Source organism: Rutidosis leptorrhynchoides, chromosome 6, assembly GCF_046630445.1.
Source record: "Rutidosis leptorrhynchoides isolate AG116_Rl617_1_P2 chromosome 6, CSIRO_AGI_Rlap_v1, whole genome shotgun sequence".
NCBI classification, from domain to species: domain Eukaryota; kingdom Viridiplantae; phylum Streptophyta; class Magnoliopsida; order Asterales; family Asteraceae; genus Rutidosis; species Rutidosis leptorrhynchoides.
This window is the reverse complement of record NC_092338.1, coordinates 22,305,054-22,327,255: the sequence shown is the minus strand read 5'-3', so window position 1 is coordinate 22,327,255 and position 22,202 is coordinate 22,305,054. Positions and strand designations below refer to the sequence as shown.

Here is a 22,202-nt window from a genome sequence, read left to right as displayed (position 1 = left end):
GATATGGTCTAGCGGTTGGTGGCATGCCTCCTTTAGGGGAGGTCAGGAGTTCGACCCCTGTTGGCTACATATTAAAAAAACAATTTCATCCCTGCCATGAAGTATCCACCCATGACACCTTTTCCATATCGTTTGGGGGGTAAAGGGGAGGGAGGTTTTACTTGGCCGTGCCCTTGGATTAGTTTCAAGGTTTCCTCCAGGGGGCGGGGTTATTATCGCTGCATCGGCATAGTCGAAACGGAAGATGATCGCAACGGGTGGTTTAGTCCCCAATGAGTGATCCCAATCGCTGTCCAAAAAGCAATTGATTCAAAAGGCAAAAGAAAATTAGAGGGACGCGGATTGCTATTTGGAGTATAAACGAAGGATCAGCCGAGCAAAAAAATCTTTAATTTGGATAAAAAGGAGAAAGTGTGTATGACTATCTCTTTATATTATAATAACAAAGCTAAAAATACTAATCCTAGCCTTCCATTGTCATTAATATCCATAATCTAGACCATCCAAATTTTCTAATCAAGATTATGACCTCATAAGGCCACTCCCTATCGTAACTAAACTATTCATCCTCTTAACCTTCCACATCAGCGCCACATCAACACCAATATCCTATAACTAACTCATAACTAAACACTCCATTTCATGGCTAAAAAAATACTCCTCTTAATATACAACGTACAAGCAATAAAGCATCAAGTCCAACAATAAAAAGCACTGAGACCCGCAATTCCTATAACTCTTCCGTTAAATCTATGGTAAAAGCGAGTAACTAACGCGGGTAACTAAGTGGTGCCTATGGTTAGTTACGAGTAATGAGCGGGTAATGGGCGGTAACTAACCGTCTAATCATCTTGATTAGCAATAATAAGACTATAATTCCCTCTAAATAAAAATAAAAAAAGGACGGTAGAAAATAACAAAATTAGGGGTCTAGAACATATCATTCATTCACGACTTACTTTAAGAGTAAAAAAAAACCCTAAACTTTCTCCCCCAAAATACTCGTCCAAAAACAAAATCAAATCTGAATTTCGTCCATGATTTCGATGCGTACGAACGTTAAACAGGAAGAATAATGGTTTCTGTTGTAAATCATGAGGTCAGGAAGATTAATGGGTTTGAGTCAGATTCTGATGTAGATCAAATATAACAGAAAGATTAATGGGTTTGAGTCAGTTTCTGCTGTATATAGGTTAGTGTTGAAAATTATTATGATGATTAAAGGCGCTGTAAACAATAATCAGATTTGTAATCAGACTAGCCGCTGTAAATGATAATCAGGTTAGTCTTCAAAATTATTATGATTATGATTAAAGGGTAGATAATGGCCATTACAAATCTGCGCTTTATATGTGTTTTAAGCTTCTGTATCCTAGATTTGAAGGCATAATTTCATATGCTACGATTATGAATATGAATGCTTCTTTATCATAGATTTGTATCTCTTATGTTTATGAGTGAAGATGATTCTTTACTCGATACATTTTTTATACCATGTGGTTATGAGTATGGATGCTTCTGATTTTGTGACTTTAAAACCCTTGCGAAATCATCTTACAAGTTCAGGAATTTAGTGCATTAAAATAATCTATTCTTCACTAATTCTTGATACAATTTCCAGTTAGATTAATAAATCTATTTTATAGGTTGATGTTTATTTAAGGTCTATTTATTTGATTAAAGATTAGATCTTTATGGTGTAATAATGTTCTTGATAGATTTTTTGTGTTGTGGTATATACATCTGATCTTAAACTAATTTCAGGGTGTTTTCGACATTGGTACACATCGTTGAATCTTTTCACTTTGACGAAGATATTTTTCCGTTTGTTGAGGTTTGTATTTCTATTTCACCATCTTAAGGATTTATCATGTAGTCGATGTAGTAGTGTATGGGTTGCACAATGGATGGGTTGGGTCGGGTTGACTTTAATTTTTCTTGGCCAAAGAAATAATTTTTCTTGTGTTCTACGGATATTAAGTGTGTCACAGTCAAATATGATTACAAAACCTAAATCAATGATATGGTTCATATATTTTTGCTCAATAAAACACCAATTTGGTACATTAGATATCAAGGGTAATTTTTCTGAGCTACATTAGTAATATGAATTCAATCTTCTGAGCTACATTAGTAGACCAAGAACAGTTGTTTTTGTTCGATTAACATGTGTGTTGAGGTCGTCGATTTTCCTTTATTGTTCGTTTACTTATTTTATTAGCAGTTTCTTTGAGTTTTCTTACTTAGGGCTTCGTCTTTGCAACCCCGAGTGTAACGGTCACACCCCAGCCCTACATATAACAGGTATCTCATATCAGTACATTATTATAAATATATGTTAATGAGATTTTGATTACGATAGCGAGACCATTGCGTCACAACAAGATTGTAAAGCAGTAGCTATCATGTCAGTTTCACCAATACATTCAAAATAATAGTCTGCCCCACCATCAGTCATCCGCTTTATAACCTGAAGACAAAATCAACATGGCAACTTTGTTACATAATCAGTTTACCATTAACAATTACTCTTATATAGTTTTTATTGAGCATAAATAGTTGTAATGATTGAAAACGGAAGCTAGGTTTTGTAATCATATTTGACGTGACTGTGCCCGGCAAACGGGCCAGGTTGGGTCGGTTTGGGTAACGAGTCAAAATGATTTTGGGTCAAAATGGGTCATAGGTCAAACGTGTCAATCTTTTAAATGGGTCAAAATGGGTCGGTTTGGGTCGGTTTGGGTAACGGGTTGAAACGGGTCACATGTCAATTGGGTTACATCGTTTTTTTTTTTTTTTTTTTTTTTACATTTATTACATTATTTTAGTTATTATTATTATTATTTATTATATATACATAAGAAATATTAATTATTAATATACATAATAAATAAATGATATAACCATGAATGCTTTCATAAATTTTTTACGGATGAAACTTTTTATGCTCGACCCATTTGACCCATTCACAAAACCCATTAGACCTATTTCTATTTATTTATCTTTGAGTATTGATACCCATTAGACCCGTTCCTTCATTTTCTGTATAGGTTTCAATAGGTTGGAGAGAAACCCATTTGAGTATTTTTTTAAGTTTTGATTTACATTTTGCTAAATTTTTTCAAGACCAAATTGACCCGAAAGCTTGACCCATTTGACCCGAATTTGAGTGTTTGCGTCTCAATTTCCAGGTATAGACGTGACACACTTAATATCTGTTAAGGTACCAAACTATCTGAATATGAAATGGTTTAGATATCAAGGGTAATTTTCTGAGCTACATTAGTAATATGAATTCAATTTATGAACTGCTAACAATCTGAAATATTTACCTTTGCTCACATTTTGTTAACAATCTCAATTTATTGTTGTTCAAGGACATCTTGGGTGGACCCTTATGGCCATTCTTTGACTAAACATTCTTGGATGTAGATTTAGGGGTGGGCATAATATCCGAATCCGCAATCCGAATTATCCGAAAATCCGATCCGAAAATTCGGATATCCGGATTTTCGGATATCCGAAAATCGGATATCCGGATTTTCGGATTCGGATATCGGATCAATTTTCCAAAATTTTTGGATATTCGGATAATCCGATATCCGAAATAAAGTACACTTATTATTAATATATTTATTGTATTTATAGTTTAGTAGCCCAATGTTATCGCTTATGGAGCTTATAGCTTTCAAGGTAAACTAAACTTTTAACTTTTAAGAGTAAAAAGAACAAAGATAACAGATAGAAACAATCAATCGTTACAAAGAGTAAAGTTAGTATCCTTTGAACTTTTATTAATACTCTTTCTTGTTGAAACTAACTTGCATTCATATTTGGATACACTTTTTGTTTGGTTCATCCTTAAAAGATGAATTTGTATCATTTTTATTGTAACGATTATGACATACCAATTATAACTTGATTCGCGTTCTAGAAAACATAAAGTTATTATTTGATATAGAATAAATCACTATATAAGAAATAAATCACAATCAAAAGTTATAAGAAATATAGCAATTTATGTTAAGCAGATAATTTGTATGAATATCTCTATTTAAACAGTTAACCAGATATAACTGTTATGTTTGTGTTACGATGATGTGTTAATCATATTTTGAACGTTGTTATGTATTTTACGATGATGTATTAATCGTGTTTTGAACATTTTGTAATACGAACTATAGAATGTTGAACTTAGGCGTATGTGACTTGTTATGTAATATGTGCATTGCCATTTGTATTTTTTGCATTTATTAGATATAGTTCGGATATTCGGATAATCCGGTATCCGAATCCGAAATTTCGGATATCCGAAATTTCGGATTCGGATTTCGGATGGCCGTATTCACTATCCGAATTTTCGGATATCCGAAATTCGGATATCCGAAATTTCGAATATCCGGTTTTGCCCACCCCTATGTAGATTGGCACTCATACTGCAAGTATTACTTCACTTCCTAAAATTATATTTCCATTCTATCTTTGTTGGTTTTGGTTTCATTGTAAGTCAATTTTTAAAACAAAAGCTGATTGAATTAAAACTAAAGGGATAATTATATATCTTTGTTGGATGAGAAAATATTTCCATGCCCATTATGTAGAATCGAAAAGATTAAAATAGGATCGAATTCAATCTTAATTCATTGACGATTTTATATGGCAATATGATTTTCATCCAACAAACATTAATTAACTTGTAAGTAAACTTCCTAGACTTTTTGTGTAATTTAGAGTACTTTAATTAACTTGAAGGATTATAGTTAACCATGAATTTTCTTTCAATATTTGTTATTGTTGGAAGGACATCAATTATATTTGAACTGAAGAGATATGCTTCTGATCTTGGCTGCTGGTATAGACGAAAGTTTACACAACCATCTTTTACATCACATAATCTTGTCACCAGCCTTTTGTTTTCCATATTCAACATCAGGTTATTTCTTCGTTTTGATGTTATCTTAATCTTTAGTGGTATCAAAGTATTAAGAGATAGCAAATGGGTTAAAGCAGCATTTTTAGAATGGTTGAATGGGTCAGTTTGTGTTGCCGAAATACATTAATTGTGTGATATTTGAACTTTATAATCCTGTGGGTATTGGAAAATTGTTTCTTTTTTGTTGGTTTATAGATTACTTTTCTTAAGGAACTTTTCCGTGATGTTGAAATTAAATTTTTGTACAAAGGTAATTTTTGATCTTAACCTTTTTGTTCTTTCTTTCTTTTGTTTTCATCCACCACCATATTAATTACGAAGATACAAACAGAGAATAGCTTAATATGATTGTTCGAGTCTTGTACATGTTAGGTTCATAAACTTATTTAAGCTGAAACAATTCAAACGGGTCGAACATATCAAAGGTGACCCAAAGTGAATGGTAGTGATAAATCCAAAGACAAAAATTGAGAGATCTACCATTTTCAAGCATTGCTGAGTTGTCCAAAGTGAATTAAAGTGAAGTTAGTCAAGTTGGTAACACAACAGATAATGTACTTTGTTCATTAGCATATTTTATGCAACAATTATCCTAATTTAACTTGCGTTTACAATATGATGTTTACCTTTTTTTAATATGGACAACAGTTTGCTACCTCTCAGACATTGCTTGTCCCCAATACAAAGGTAATTCAGGAAGTTTACTTTTTTGTTCATTATTTTTTTTATTCATTTGTCACACGTGTATAATGTATCATATGAGGAAGTACCAATTCATGTTACAAGGTGTGTAATATGCTTATGTTTGACTACTGGTTAGGAAGCTCCAGCTATTTGAGGTACCAAACTGGTGTCCATATCCAACATTACCAATTCTTTGCTGCTCATTGCCCATGGAACGGAGAAGTCAAATCGGAATTAAGTTTTCACATCGATGCCTTTATATCAATTTGTGTTTCATGTATATTATGTGTGTGTTTCCTTAAGCACCCTATAAGTGGTAATATGAGTTGGATGTTGGGTCGAAATAGGATTGTCATACTTTAAGTCGATTTGACTTGCAAATATCGTGTTTTTTTCTTAAAACCTTTGATGTGTTAATTGTGGATAACCTATGAGAGTTCTAGGAGGTTGTATATATATGAAAATTGGTTGTAATTGCCGATATTATTGTATGTCTGACAACTATGTATATATAGATTTTTGCTGGCATTAGACTTTGACTTGTCTAAAACTGCTGATTCAAAATAGGAATCAAGCAATATGAAATTGGAATAATAACATACAATCGATTATGGTGTCATACTTGGAATAAGGTACTTATATTATGGTGTCATATTGTAAGTCACTAATCTTTAGTGTCATATTTGGAATAAGATACCTATATTTGGTTGTTATTTGCAGAATGCTATCTAGATCTGTTTATAAAGTTCTTATTTGTAATCTGGTTGCAACCACATACTAATTGATTGGCAATCATTATTAATGCTTTCTTATGTTTAACACTTTGTAGTTACTAATGAACCGCATCGAATTGTCACCAAATCAAACAGAGAAAATGGAATTATTGAAATTATCAACTATTCAAAAAAGATTCCGAAATTACAAATGATATGGATAATATGTGGGAAACTCGATTAAAAAATTTACTACAAACCTAACCTTTTTTTTCAACTTTGTGTTATTTGTTCTTTCCAGAATATAATTTACTTGCTTTATTATCATTAATTTAACACTACTACTGAAACTTTTGATTCTTTACAAGCCAACAAATTGTATATAAAATGTAACTTTCTAACAATTTAATATTTGATTCATCCCTAAAAAAACCCGCGAATTCGCGGGTCTTAACTAGTATATAACTAAAATCATAAAAATAATTAAAAAAAAAATCGATTTTGCTAATTTAATGAGTTGAGATACCCGTTTCGTAATTTACTAAGGAGGTAAATTAAAACTGCTCGCGCATATGTATAAAATAAGCGCACGACCAATTTCATATCATTCTCAGTTACTCGTATAGGGTTTATAATCTGGAACGTTCGTTCAATTCATTCATTCGCAATTCAAAACAATGGAGGATGAGGTATCGGTTTCTCCTATAATTCTTTCTTTTTTATGCTTTATATCTATAGATATCTATAGATTTTTGTTTTATCTAATCTAATCGAACTTGGTCTGGTTGGTTGATATTATAGGAGACTTTGATGATCTGCATCGACAATTCGGGGTATATGAAGTATTTTGATCCTTACAGATTTGAGCTTCAAATTCAGTGTATTCGATTGTATTGCCAACTTAAACTTAAGGTTTTTTTTTTTTTTTTTTTTTATATGGATATATAATTATTTTTTTGGTTAACAATTTATTGTGTTGATACAAGGAGTATATATATTCCGATTTACTATAAATTAATATTTGAAGGACGAAGATAATCGTTCAAAATATTAACCTTATATTAAGTTCAAATCTATCGAATCTGAAACATATATTGGTATCTGACTTGTGTTAAAACCCCAAATAAAAGAGAGCCCTAGTTAATTTCATTCGTGTCCAATAGCTAGTTTATCATCAGGTTAATTAGCCAGCCATTTTTCTTTGTTATTAATATTTATTTTATTTATTCACCAATAGTTGGAATTGTTTTTCTTTACAGTCAGATTCGAAGACTGCTATAGGCATACTGACAATGGGTTCTCATCAATCTGAAGTTTTCCTTAAGCCTACTAGTGATATTCACAAAATCCTGGATACGCTTCGGTGTTAGCTTCCTGCTCTTAATTGTTTTTATGTTATAATCTTTGCATAATTTTTTAATCAATTTCACCTTGTTGCTCAGATGATTTTCACTTAGGTGGTAGCTTGAAGTTTGAAGAAGCGATAATGAAGTCTTTGACGTGTTTTCCGTTGGGTAAAGCAAGTAAAAGTAAGCCGAAAAGGATATATCTGTTTACAGGAGGCGGGTATGTATATATTATTTGATTATGGTTAAATGTTTCACCCAACTACTTTTATCTATGTCACTAGTATATATGTTATATGTTTGCTCTTGTCTGCTAGTTGTATACATTTGAATGTTAAAGAAATGGAGGATATTGGAGAGTTGCTAAAAGAATGTGGTGTAGCTGTTGATGTTTTCAACTTCTTTCTAGAGGGAAAACAGTTCGAAGATTCGAAGATGGCCCTTGATAAATTTGTTGCTGCTGCTGTTAACGATAACAACAACAACAACAACAGCAAGCATATTGTACATTTTCTAGCTGGGCCTACTACAGATCTTGATGAAATCATAAATAGGTCTGAATCAAAGATATGTTTTGCTTATATAACACACACACACACACACACACACACACGTGGCGTACGTGTGTTATGAATACTACTTATTTGTGAACTTGTACTGTCAGGTTTCCACATATCTTCTCTGGTGCTTCACCGGAAGAAGAGATGATAGCAAGGAATGAAATAACTAAAGATCCCAAGGGAAATAATGAAGCTGCTGATGCGCTTGATGAATTTACACTAGAATGGTTGACAGTAGAGAAGGTACAATAATGTGTGTTTATGTTTTTAAATCAACTTATTAGTTACTATTAGTATTAATATGCTACATCGACCTACTGTGACTTTCATGTTACACCTTTTAAATCAAACCTGTGACTGACTAATTAATATGGTTGCTGAGAAGTTATTAGACATGGATAATTACATTATACCATATATACTTCCAAGGTCAGCTAAACTGTATGTAACTTAGATTTATTTATAGATACATCTGTGGCAAATATATTGTTTACATACAAAGAGAAATTTAACTACACACTAAAAACTATAGTATATTGTGATCATATCTTAAGCAAACATAGATAGATTATTAGATGTACAGTAAACAAAATAATAATAGATAATGTGTGCTATAATCTGCTATCTGTAAATTTTGTATTCTGTTAGTGAAAATGTGAAATTTAGACTTATTTATGTAATTTATGTAATTAGTAGTCGAAATGAGTTCATGAAGTATATATTGCTTGAAAGTTGGTGTTTATTGTATTTTGCAGATTAATTGTCTCATAATTGTACTTTTTTGGGAAGCACTTTTACTTTTTTTTTTTGGGAGAAGTGGGGTGAGTAAATTTTTTTTTTTTGGTTTTTTTTGAAAAAAAAAAAATTCGGACATCAAGTTTAGGTGAAAATATGAACATTTAAAAAAAGACACTTTGTGATGAATGTTATTATTTAGGCGGGAAAACGATCGAATAAATAATTGATAACATTTATCATGAGTAATGTTATTCCTAATAATATTTTTAGAACGTTGTTTTCTTTCATCTTATATGAAGTTTTTTATCAAAATTTAGTGGTTTAGGGTTTGGTGTTTTGGGTTTAGTCCCTAAACCCAAAACCCTAAACCCTAAAATCTAAACCGTTCGTGTAAAAAATTCAATCTAAACCCTAATTTCTATACCCTAAACTCAAATTTCTAAACCCTAAATCCTATTTTCTAAACCCTAATAGCTAAACCTTAATTTTTGAACCATAATTTCTAAACCCTAATTACTAAACCCTAATTACTAAACCCTAATTTTTAAACCATAAAAGAAAAACTCAGAAGCATAATATTACTCATGATGCATGTTTTCATTTTTTTCTTCGAGTGTCTTTTTTAAATGTTCATATTTTCATGTGATCTTGATGCGAAAAAGAATTCAAAAAAAAAAAAAAAAATTTCTTCCACCCATTCCCCCCCACCACACCCCCCACCACACACACACACACAAAAAAAAGTGCTTCCCTCTTGATTAAATCTTTATATATATATATATATATATATATATATATATATATATATATATATAACGAGAACCATAAAAAGGGCGAGAACTGCGAAAACTTTTTAATTTCATAGTTTTCATGCATTTAAATGCAACATATTATATGGAAATGTTAATTAATATTCATATCATTAACAAACATATGTTTATTACCACAAATAACATGTTAAATTGTTAATTATATGAATTTGTCCACATGTTCACAGACAAATATTCATATGTGAACGAGAAACTATATTTTTGATTATATATATGTTCAATTTTACTTCCCATCAACATTTATGGGTGATTCAATTAACTCATATGTGAAATTTTTGTAAATTAAAAGTTCTCGCAGTTATCGTCCTTTTTGTGGTTCTCGTTTGAACTTTTGACTATATATATATATACCTAATTAAATTATTTATGGGTTGACCCCGTTGTTACATGCATAAAAACAAAAAATATGTAAATTTCATTTTAAACAAAATAGATAAGTATGCTTCCATAAAACATTCATCCTTATGTGCATACATGTAAAGATTTTTTGTAATTAACCAAAACCCTTGTCTACTGTTATCAAGGTACCAATGTCTGAAGATGAGTTCACACCTACTAATGGTTCATCCAAGAGCGAGAACGAAATGCCACCCGATGCAATTGATGTGGAAAGTACTCCGTCCTCCTCAATGACAACCCCACAGTCCACCGACTTGCAGAGTTATATTCAGAATCCGGATACTAACGAAAATAGATGATTTGGAAGTTGGCTCGAACGGAAATTGAATTGGTATACTTTCAAAAGGATCCATCTAATAGATGATTTGGAAGTTGGTTCGGCGCTAAATTGTTACTATGACGTCACTGGAATATTACAAGACGATTATTAACAAAATAGACTACACATTTTAGGCTAATGGTATTTCAATGATGTCATCTAATCATATCTCATAATTAAGGATTATCTACAATGTAATTAGTAGTAATCACCAAACTAGTATGTTTATAACATATACAAACTGAACAAGGTATAATACGGAGTACCAAATTGGACCAATTATCATACCAACCTGGCCAAAATAAGGATTGATGGAGGTACAAACTGCAAGTTTTCATCCTGATATTACCCTTATATACTAATAGAGGCCCTAATTTCTGTCGTTTTATTCACTTGTGTCCGCGTTTTGTGTTCTTAGCGGAGGTACAAACGTCTATTACGGAGTATTATTTCCGGATTAAAGAAACCCCACCCTTATATACTAATAGAGGCCCTAATTTCTGTCGTTTTATTCACTTGTGTCCGCGTTTTGTGTTCTTAGCGGAGGTACAAACGTCTATTACGGAGTATTATTTCCGGATTAAAGAAACCCCACTCGCTACCCTTATCCTAACTGTCACCCACATTACCTTCATCTAAGATTCAAGCTTACCTTTTTCTCCATCTTTTATCCACCACCACCACCGTCACCACATCTTTCGCCTTTCGTTCTTTCTCTTACTTCCGATTAACTCCTCCTCCGGTACTGCTCTGGAAGTCATGGCGGTGGTTGCCAAGGCAGCGGCTGTGGCGATGGTGGAAGAGGTGAGCAACGATGATGAGAACCTGTTTGGCGTGCCTGACTTGGAACAAATGCAAGCTGAGGTTATATTTGAGACTATGTTTTACATTTACTGCTATTACTTATGAAAATTTGGTATTATTGTTACTAGGGTTTTGCATTTCTGATTTATGTTGAAGTGATGAAACCCCTTAAGCTGATTGTTGTGAAATTCATTATTTTCTTATTGATGGATGTTGGTACTATTTTCCGTATAGCGGGTGTAAGGTACCAGTACAGAACAATAGCCGCCTAGCGTGGAGTGATAGTATGTTGATTGATGTTTACCCTTGGAAAATAATCCCTGCAGACCCAGAACATGGATGAGAGATCCGTGGGGTGGCCTCAATCAATCTGTGGACCAATCTGTAAATGATCCGTCTAGCGTTCTGTTGCTAAGCTGTTAATGTTTTAGAGTGAGAAAGAACTGTGTGAGAGAGAAAGTGTATTTCTCTCTGACAGTTAATGATCCTGAAATGTGGTGACCCATGGGGTCTATTTATAGGCGTAGAATGTCCGAAATTATCGGGATACAGGTGTCAATCGCTGATTAATTCTGTTATGCGAAGTATCTGGAAGGTCGGTGGTGTGTGCTGACGTGGCTGTGTGCCGCTCACGCGCTTAGTAAAAGGGCTTAAGCATTGAAGCTGTCTGCAGGGCTTATGCTTGACGATGGGCGGCCTGCTATGCGCTGGACGACAATTGCTAAAAACTGCCAAGTACTATTATCTTTTATGCTTTTTGATCCATTCTTCTGTATAAAAAATGATGTTTTTATGCGTGTATCCGTAGGATACACCATTAAGTCCCCCAGTTTAATGTCTTTATTTTTGCAAAAAATAAAGTCATTAAACTATAAAAAATAAAAGATGCCTTTTTCCTCGAAGACACAAAACTGTTGAAGCAGTCTGTTTATCTGTCCTGACATCACCCTTCCAATTATGAATTTGCCCCCAAAACCTTTTTGATTTATTTTTCGAAATTTAAATTGTTTACCCAATTAATATGGTTCATACACGTGGCACGATCATACCCTTTCATCGTCTACCAATTTGACTATAAATAATCCGTTCTCATTTCATTTTCCCTTTTTCGAAACTGATCAATTGCTTTAAAGATATCTGCAATTACTTTCTAGGGTTCATAGCAGTTGATTTACTCAAGGTCAGTTCTCGATTTTTCTCCTTCTCTGTTTCTATTACTTTGTTTATATTGCTACCATGGCCGAATCCTGCAGCACTTCTTCGCAGAAAGACACTCATGATGTAAGTACTATTTCGTATAGTATAACCGAAGCAGAGATAGACAAATTGTGTATAGATCATAGGAATCTTAGATTGTTGAACCCCATGGTCCCTTCATCTAGTGATAGAGCTACTAAACCTCCTAAGAAAATGATCACCCTGTACAAACTTCAATTAACTGTAGGTAATCTTCGTATTCCACTCTCTGTATTTCTACAAGAAATTCTTGCCCATTATGGGATAGGGATAAGCCAAATTCACCCTCCTGGAATGCAAAAAATTATTCTTTTTGATATGTATTGTAATGCTGTAAATAGAGTACCAAGTGTAAATATTTTCATTGAGTTATTTAGGACTCGATTAGTGAGCAAATGCTGCTATACGTTTGACTGTAAATCAAACAAGGCTTTTACTGGTGAGAAAGAAACTTCCTTGAAAAACTGGAAAGAACCCAACTTCTTTGTTAATGAAAGGGTTATTCAAGATGCATGGGCAAGTGTTAGAGGATGGAGAAAAACAAAAATAGGGGTGAGCAAATCCATCGTGCTGTCTGATGAAGAAAAAACAACGATAGAAGCTTGGAAGGAACTGAGACTTCCACAAAGGTCATATGTTGACTATGAAGCTATTTTAGTTCTCGGTAATATGAGTGACAATTGGCATGCTGACCGTATGCCAGTGCTGCACTGGAAAGGCCGTGGTAGGCACTTTTATTAATATGCCATGCTTCAATTATGTTAACATGAATTACATGTATCCTTATATGATTTTTCTATTTGTATGTGTTTTCATCTGTTGCAGAAGAAGAGATGCAGGTTTACAGAACTTTCAAGAAAGCTAACTTGGACCCCCTTATGGTATCTGAACGACCAAAAACTCATGTTGAGCTTGAGGTTGATAAAACGAAAGATGCATAGTTTGAACAGCAACTGAAAAGTCCTAAACGGCCCACTGAAGGCGAAGGTGGCAGTGTTGCACAACCTTCTTCTTCTGATGTAGAAATCATTGAAACAACCCCCCAACCATCTGGAACAAAAAAGTCTGGCAAACGCACAAAGCGTGTATGGAAGCGTTCAATGACTGAAACTGCTGAGAAACCTAAGAAGAGAAGTATGTTTAACACTTATGATTTTTAATAATGCTAATAATATGTGTTGATGATATGTTGTATGCTCATTTGTTTCTGCATTTCATAGAAATGATTCTGCAAGAAGATGATGATGAGACCACTGCTGGTGGTGACAAGGATGAAAGTAATAAAGTTGTTGATGTTGAAGACGACGATGATGAGGATGATGATGAAACCAATGATGATGATACTCATGATGATGATACTCCTGATGATGATACTTTTGAGACACCACCCTTCAACAATCCATTAATTTCTAAAAGAACTGGCACAACACAATCTTCTTCTTCTCAACCGCCTTCCGTTGTGCCACGGGCCGGCTTGAGAAGCTTTCTTGAGGATCCAATTAACAAATCTGATAGTTTTGTTAACTTTCTAAAGGTAAACTTTGCAGCTTGATCCATGGACACCAACTATTATTTTCTTAATACATAGTTATTTGCAGATTATAAATATATGTTTATTATGTAGGCAAACACAATTGCTGATCTTTCTTCCTCTCTGTCTACTATGACTTATAAGAGTTGCCAATCTACTGCTGCAGCTATGGTGCTTCCTTCTTAATCAACATGTGATTCATGGCCTTAAAATACAAGAATCTCAGGAGGCCATTGTTTCCAATGCTGTTCATAATGCTACCAGGTTAAAGAAGATGGAAATTGACTTGCAAGATGTTAATTTGAAATGGAAAACTGCAGTAGATGTAGCAAAGAAAAAGGATGAGACGATGCAGCTGGTGGAGAGTAAGTGTGTTGCAGAGAGGGTTGAGAAGGAGAAAGTGATTGAAGAGAAAGAAGCTTTGTTGAAGGAAAATGAAGAGTTGAAGAAGATGTTGGAAGCAGAAAAGCGTGTTGCTGAAGAGAACATTGTTGCTGCTGCTTCTGAAAAGAACTTTATCGATTGAAGGGTGGCCTTTCTGCCCTTGTGCAGAGAATATTAAGTTCTGATCTTGTTGGTCGTACCTTTGAAAGATATCTTGTAGCTTCAACTGAGAAGAACATTTCTGATGTTGTTGAAGAGATTTTGAATGCTCTTCTTGACAAGCCTGACCCAATACCAGCTGTAATTTCCCAACGCGTCAAACCTGATGCTGAGGCTAAACTGCAGGTAACAATTGATGAAGTGTCTACTCTGAAGATTGCTTCATTGGAGGAAGTGTGTGGTAGAGAAGGTGTTTCTGTTAAAGATATTCTGTGAGTTCCTATTTGAAAACATTTTATAATTTGTCTGTAATAAAGAATTTGTGATTAACTGTGTTTTAATTAGATGTATATTTTGATGTTTCTCATATGTTTGCCATGCTTTTTTATGCTTATTATATGTCTCAATATGCTTGATATTGTATATGTGTCTTGTTAGCAATAAGAAACTTGAATATCATATGCCATAATAAATATTTTTGCCTTAACTGTTTTTATATGGCATATGATTGAATCTTGATCCGTTGTCCGTTCTGCGTCAAAGGCTTTGTTTGATGTAACTTATGATGTTCTTACTGAAACTATATTTATGAATAAAAGTGATAAACTTTTTGAATATGAAACATTTGCATGTTACATGTAATGATGGCTGCATTACATTTACTGTTCATTAGTTTTTGTCAATAAAACTTAGTTTGCTTTTACTGTTTTTCGTTTGGCGGATGTGCTAGGACATCATCCGCTTTCCGTGATGCTTCAGAAAGTTTACGTGATGCTTCGGAAAGTTTACGAGATATAATATATTGCTAAAGTCAAATTGTTAGAATGAATATTGAATCTTGCCAATCATAATGTTTTAATGTTAACCAGGAATCATAAAAATGATATATTTATGAAATTTGTAAAATATGCTTCTAAAGAATTACCAGTATTCCGTTTAGCGTGTTGCGCTTAGGCGTTGTGCGGCTTCCAAAATACACTTGTATTTTATGTTTGAATTTTTCTGTTCTCCGAATAAATGGATTTATGCAGTTGAGATAAACCATTGTGTATGTCATGACATTTAACAGATATTGTATTTGTGCCTCGGTGTTCTATAGTGAAGTAAACACTTTACACTAGCCGATCCCTTGTGTCTATAATGTTGACACAAAAGCCTCTACCATCGGCCGATCCCTTGCCTTATGTGGGTAGGTAAGAATGCAATGTTCTACATTCGTAACGCGTAACATTTTGCGTGTAGGAAAAATATATCATTGATATTTAACTGCTGCACTTACAATATTTTTGTGTAACATCTTCGTATAGATAGGGTGATCAAGCATATCCAGAAAACTACAAAAAATTGTATTGTGCTTATTTGAACTGTTGAAAGAAAAACATTTTTAACAAGCTGCGCTACACTTTTCATGTAAACAGTATGTTTTCCGTGCAGCGTCCTACGCCCTGCCTTTAAGGTTAATTGATCTACTGGTATGTTCTTAACGAGAGTTTCAGTGATTGGTTCGAGTGTTGTTCGTGTTGAAGTCATGTCGGTGCCTTTGCGTTCTTGGTATTCTTGTTGGTCTTTGAAACGGATAGCGCCATATGTTGGTACTATTTTTCGTATAGCGGGTGTAAGGTACCAGTACAGAACAATAGCCGCCTAGCGTGGAGTTATAATATGTTGATTGATGTTTGCCCTTGGGAAATAATCCCTGCAGACCCGGAACACGGATGAGAGATCCGTGGGGTGGCCTCAATCAATCTGTGGACCAATCTATAATTGATCCGTCTAGCGTTCTGTTGTTAAGCGGTTAATGTTTTAGAGTGAGAAAAAACTGTGTGAGAGAGAAAGTGTATTTCTCTCTGACAGTTAATGATCCTGAAATGTGGTGACCCAGTGGGTCTATTTATAGGCGTAGAATGTCCGAAATTATCGGGATACACGTGTCAATCGTTGATTAATTCTGTTATGCGAAGTATCTGGAAGGTCGGTGGTGTGTGCTGACGTGGTTGCGTGCCGCTCACGCGCTTAGTAAAAGGGCTTAAGCATTGAAGCTGCCTGCAGGGCATACGCTTGACGCTGGGCGGCCTGCTATGCGCTGGACGGCAATTTCTAAAAACTGCCAAGTACTGTTATCTTTTATGTTTTTTGATCTATTCTTCTCTATAAAAAAATGATGCTTTTATGCGTGTATCCCCTAGGATACACGATTAATGGAAATAGGCTGTTAACATTACAATATCAGGAAGCATTAAACATACCCAACTATTTTTTCTTTGTGTTTTATTTGAACTCTATAAACATGTAATGTAATTTATACTTTTCGTTGTCCATAGATTATTAGCTAATAATTTGGATCCCTCTGTTACTTGCATTGGTATGGTCACTTGTTAGGTGGAGTTGCTCTGATGTAAGCTATTTGCTTGTGTTTGGTTAGGTTCTTTGTATTCCGTTGTTGAAGTAATAGCTTACAAGGTAGTGTCTTAGAATTTGTTCTTCTATTCTTTTTTTACGGTTCCTTGTATACTATTTGTCTCCCCTAATTGTGTTGTTTGAATCCATCAAACGACATTCCACCCAATCTTTATTCATCTAATCTATTTCTGTTCTCTAAATATTCTCTCCACGGAGACTTCTGGGAATTTCTTCACCAAATTTCCCAAATCAAAAACCTAAAGCACCATCGCCATCATCCACGTCATTGTTGATGAAGAAAACCTAAGGCACCATCTCCATCATCCAGGCGATTGTTGACGAGAAAACAAAAACCTAAATCACCACCGTAATTTGCAAACCAATGTTGCTGTTATAGATAGGGATCGTTGTAAAAACTCACTGATATTGAACAAATGTGTGTTAAGAAAGCATGTGTTAGAAGTGATAGTTGTGTCACTACATTTCACAAAAAGAAAGGCTTTCAAGGATTTTTCGAGTGCTTATAAATAAGCTAATAACAGATCTTTTTGTGAGCAAATGTGCGACTACTTTCGTTTCTGGGTTGCTTATTTCTGCACCGGATTATCCGTTTTAGTCTGATCCCCTGGTGTTGCAGGTCCTTCTGGTGCTGCAGGTGTGTTTTTAATTTCATTAAATTTTGCTTCATTTTCATATTAACCTTATACTTTTGTATAGATCTTTTTGTATTTTCTTATTGTGTCTTTTGTTTTTGAGCATAGGTGTTGTTGCTACATCTTCTATGCATCGTTCCAGTAATGCATATCTTCGTTCCAATTTGGCAACCCCTTTGCTGGTATCGTCTACGAATTGTGCATTGTTATTCAAAAAGTCATACTTTGTTGATTGGAATTGAAAGTTTCTTATATCTGTATCATTTAGTTGAATATCAAATGTTTACTTCTATACACATGTATCTTTATGCCTTTCGTCTCTCTCTCTCTCTCTCTCTCTCTCTCTCTCTCTCTCTCTCTCTCTCTCTCTCTCTCTCTCTCTCTCTCTCTCTCTCTATATATATATATATATATATATATATATATATATATATATATATATATATATATATATATATATATATATATATATATATATATATATATATATTATGAAATATTCATACGTTGTTTACAACTTATCTTTTTAATTGATGTATGTGTTTGTTTATATATATTTTTATATTATATATTGTAATGTGTAGGTGTAACATGTTTTTACCATAGACATGGGTGACTGCATTTGTGCTTGCACTTACTGTGGTGCCGTGTTTTGCTATAAAGAGCGCCTTCGGTCATTCTCAACGGGGCTTCATTATCAGCGTTCTAGTTGTGTAGGACTAAAAAAACCTTACAACCACACACCAACTGCCTATTACTCAAATTACACAACTTTCTAATTTCTAACACTTTCACTAATCACCCGAACACATGTTTGTTTTCAGCTTAATCAACTTAATAATCTGTAACGTAATATGAAAAGATAAAACTATGTCTTGATGAAAAAGATTCAAATAAATGTTAATATCTGTTTAAACCCTTACTTTCTGATTATTATTATTAATTGTTTTATTAACTTTCTCACATGAAGGGTTACTCTGTTAAATTCAATTATTCAGAAGATTATTCAATACATAAAACAAACACTAATTATTTATTCATCACTTTATACTCGACATACTCGACGTTCAAACAAAAGGACATAATAAGAAGAAAAAAAACAAACGGACACTAAGATATGCTCCTATGGTTACTTTTACCAAAATCCAAAACATTTTCGATTTGCAAGAAGCTGATTTGAAAACCATAAAATACTTCATTGGAAATAATAGAGAGCACAAAAAACTCTACAAATAAAAATTATAGCATACGATACAGATTTTTAACCAATTACAAACAGTTTTGACATAGTTCTACGGAGCTAAATATTTACAACGCATAATTATGCTCACACTACGCAAGTACAAATATTATAACATGTTAAAAACTTTATAGTACATCACAACGTAACTGTGATGTATGTGTCAATCTTAATATTTATAAATAAATCAACCGCCATATCCAATTTAATGATACTAACACCCACATTTTTGATAAATTTAATGTTTGTACAGATAAGTAATAATGCTTAGTGATGGTAGATCTACCAAAAGTAAGGATGAATTTCACCATCACCCTATTCCAATACCCATTGATATATTGATATAAAATTTACAAGAAATCAAGAATAAATTTAAGTCAGGACCCAAACGAAGAATCCATCTTCTGTGTCACGTACAGTCAAAAACACAAAGTTAGATCGCATGATGATAAAAATATACTATCACGCTAACTGCCACAATCAGATAATTTCACCTGTAAACGTTTCATGTGATCAACCCCTTTTTTACACAAGGAGCACATATTAATTGTAGAACATAGAGTAGAATAGCACAAACTAAACTCGATATAAATCTAAAGTTAACATTTGGAAACAAAATTCTATCCTCACATTCATTATCTTGTATCAATGCAGTAACTTAAAATGGAACACATCCAATGTTGCCACATCATCTAAAGAAGCTATGATAATTTAAATTTTAATTCTTAAGCCCAATTTTAACTAGAACTTGGTCCAGGAACGATGTGTCATAAACAAAAAGCTTAGTTAAGAAGGCTATGTAACACCAAATCTAGCTTAAAGATAAACAACCCTACATCAAATGTCTGACAACAGTTCAACGATGCGTTCATACACCCTACGAAAGGGTACAGAGTCACCTACAATAACATATAGAATAGTAGGACACACCCTAATAGTAAAAATTATCCTTAAAACTGCAAATTAATTAAAGATACATCTAAAAACGACAACTCTTACACGAAAAGTAAACACGAATAATATTTCTATTGTCTTCACTAGAAAACCGCATAGGCAAGCTATCTAGCTAATGCAAAGCCAACTCTGATTCTCTAATAAAGCTTCTGATCTTCTAGTTTCTTGTAAGGGATATTAATGTCTACCATAAGTTGTCTACCTGCCATAAGGATGGTAACGACTACCGCCACTATAACCACCCCTACCGCCGCCATACGGCCCACCCGCTCCACCATAACCTGCACCTGCACCTGACTCATAACTACCACTTCCACCTGACCCACCAATATAACCGCCATAGCCGCCGCCAACACCGCGGCCATACCCACCACCTAGCCCACTCCCGCCATAACCTCCACCGTACCCACCGCCATATGAACTAAACCGGCTAGAATAGCCACCAATAGGTGGCTCAACACCTCTATAACTACCGTAATCACCTCCATAATCACCACCATAACGACTACCGAATTCACTTGCACCGGGCCCATATGGCCCGTAATCGCCAAACCTACTTGGTGGTCCTCCACCAAAAGACCTATAAGGAGGAGGAGGACCATAACCGCCGCCACCGGCACTACCATACCTTCCATAAGAATCATCAAATCGGTCATAACTATCGTCATAACCACGTGGTCCCTTAGGTTCCCTATTGTATGAATGAGGTCCAGGGTTTGAGGCTTTCTTTGGTTCAGCCTTCTTGATCTCAACCTACACGAAACAAACATGTTATCCTGTTTTTTTAACATTCTAAAACAATTCTAAACATTTAACAATCACACTATTAAAGGAATCGAGATGCAACAAAAAAATCAAGAAACTTTTTTAAATCTGTTCCATGATTGGTGTAAACACATACATGAACATCTAAATGGCTAGAACAATCCTTAATACTACTTACCTGTGTACCATTCATTTCAATCATATTTCCATTGACAAGAATTTCATCAACTGTTTTTTCACCATCAAATACAACAAATCCAAACCCACGAGGACGTTGTGTCACATGGTCTCTGATAATCTCATTTTCGACTACTTTCCCATATTTTGAGAAGAAATTTTTTAGCTCATCTGAACAAAAAAGAACGTACGAGCGTCAGCCCAACTCATTAACAAAGACAAGCGTGTGTACTGGATAGATATCAAACACGTCCAACTTTTCTCTGTTACAATTTTATAAAAAACACTAACCTTCAGTAACTGTGGCCGGAATGCCACCAACGAATATCTTTTTCGTCTTGAAATCGTTAGACTCACCAGAACCTTTAGGAATTGTTCTCTTGATCTCAACCTATTTAAAATAGTTATCTCAACATTAAAAGGGTGAAATTAAAGTCATAATTTATAAACAATACACTATTAATAATTTTATCTGTAAAATATCGAAATAATCCATTAACTAATACCCTATTGAAATAGAAAAATTAGATTCATGATCTATTAACCAATATCTCAAGTAAAGATTCAAATTTTATCTATAAAAGATCAAAATTCTATTAATCGAACAGAAAAGAAGAATAAAATAAACCTGTTTGCCATTGATGACATGAGTTTCAGCAATAACAGTATCAACAACAGAAGGATCTGCATATGTAATAAACCCAAAGCCCCTTGGTCGACCAGTTAATCGATCTTTCATTATCACCGAATCCGTTATCTCTCCATACTTTCCAAAATACTTCACAAACGTATCTATACATACAAACATATATATATATATATATATATATATATATATATATATATATATATATATATATATATATATATATATAGTCTTAATTAAATTATATAAGAACATTATACGAATAAGAACTAACCTATGGTTGTATCTTTTGCTAAACCTCCGATGAAAATTTTCCTGTAAAATCATAAATAAAAGTTTAGGTTTTTAGTTATTAAAGAGAAAAGGATTGAAAGATTAAAGATAGTTGATGATGACGAACCCTGGACTGGCGCCGTCGCCGAAATCAGATCGCTTAGAAGCCATTGAATTGATGATCAGTTTACTTGAATTTGGGGGTTTTGAGGATTTTAGGGCTCGAGTGTGTGACAATAGGGCGTTTTATGCGTTAGAGGGTAGGGTCAAAACTTAAAGCAGATTATTATATTTATATCGGTGCTTTAATTTTTTACGGAGTAATTTTTATTATATTTACTTATTTATATTAGAAAAAATTACGTGATTGTTACATGTAGTTTGTTTACAATATAGTCACAACACCTAAGCTTTATTTTTTTGCGTAGTTGGTACAGGTACCTAAGGTTTGTTTAACT

At 33.8% G+C, this 22,202-nt stretch overlaps 2 protein-coding genes and 1 long non-coding RNA gene across 4 annotated transcripts; 2 read left to right on the top strand and 1 right to left on the bottom strand.

Annotated features, from left to right (window-relative positions):
• Positions 1–977: 977 nt before the first annotated feature.
• Positions 978–6,243, top strand: LOC139852530 (uncharacterized). Of its 2 annotated transcripts, XR_011761114.1 has the most exons (5): positions 978–1,281; positions 1,765–1,834; positions 2,225–2,304; positions 4,802–5,620; positions 5,754–6,243. It is a non-coding gene; the product is annotated as an uncharacterized lncRNA (long non-coding RNA). The 2 variants fall into 2 exon arrangements; XR_011761113.1 differs by having other exon boundaries at positions 1,765–2,304.
• A 960-nt stretch (positions 6,244–7,203) lies between these two features.
• On the top strand, positions 7,204–10,740 carry LOC139855995 (uncharacterized). The gene is made up of 6 exons (XM_071845237.1): positions 7,204–7,220; positions 7,590–7,695; positions 7,773–7,896; positions 7,994–8,230; positions 8,341–8,479; positions 10,329–10,740. Exons 2-6 carry the CDS (start codon positions 7,623–7,625, stop codon positions 10,500–10,502), a joined length of 747 nt encoding a protein of 248 aa, XP_071701338.1. The 5' UTR covers positions 7,204–7,220; positions 7,590–7,622; the 3' UTR covers positions 10,503–10,740.
• An 8,989-nt stretch (positions 10,741–19,729) lies between these two features.
• On the bottom strand, positions 19,730–21,997 carry LOC139852332 (uncharacterized). Its single transcript, XM_071841607.1, has 6 exons — positions 21,872–21,997; positions 21,746–21,786; positions 21,454–21,617; positions 21,117–21,216; positions 20,827–20,996; positions 19,730–20,636 (listed from the first exon to the last, which is right to left on the bottom strand). Exons 1-6 carry the CDS (start codon positions 21,913–21,915, stop codon positions 20,082–20,084), a joined length of 1,074 nt encoding a protein of 357 aa, XP_071697708.1. The 5' UTR covers positions 21,916–21,997; the 3' UTR covers positions 19,730–20,081.
• Between the last annotated feature and the right edge of the window lie 205 nt (positions 21,998–22,202).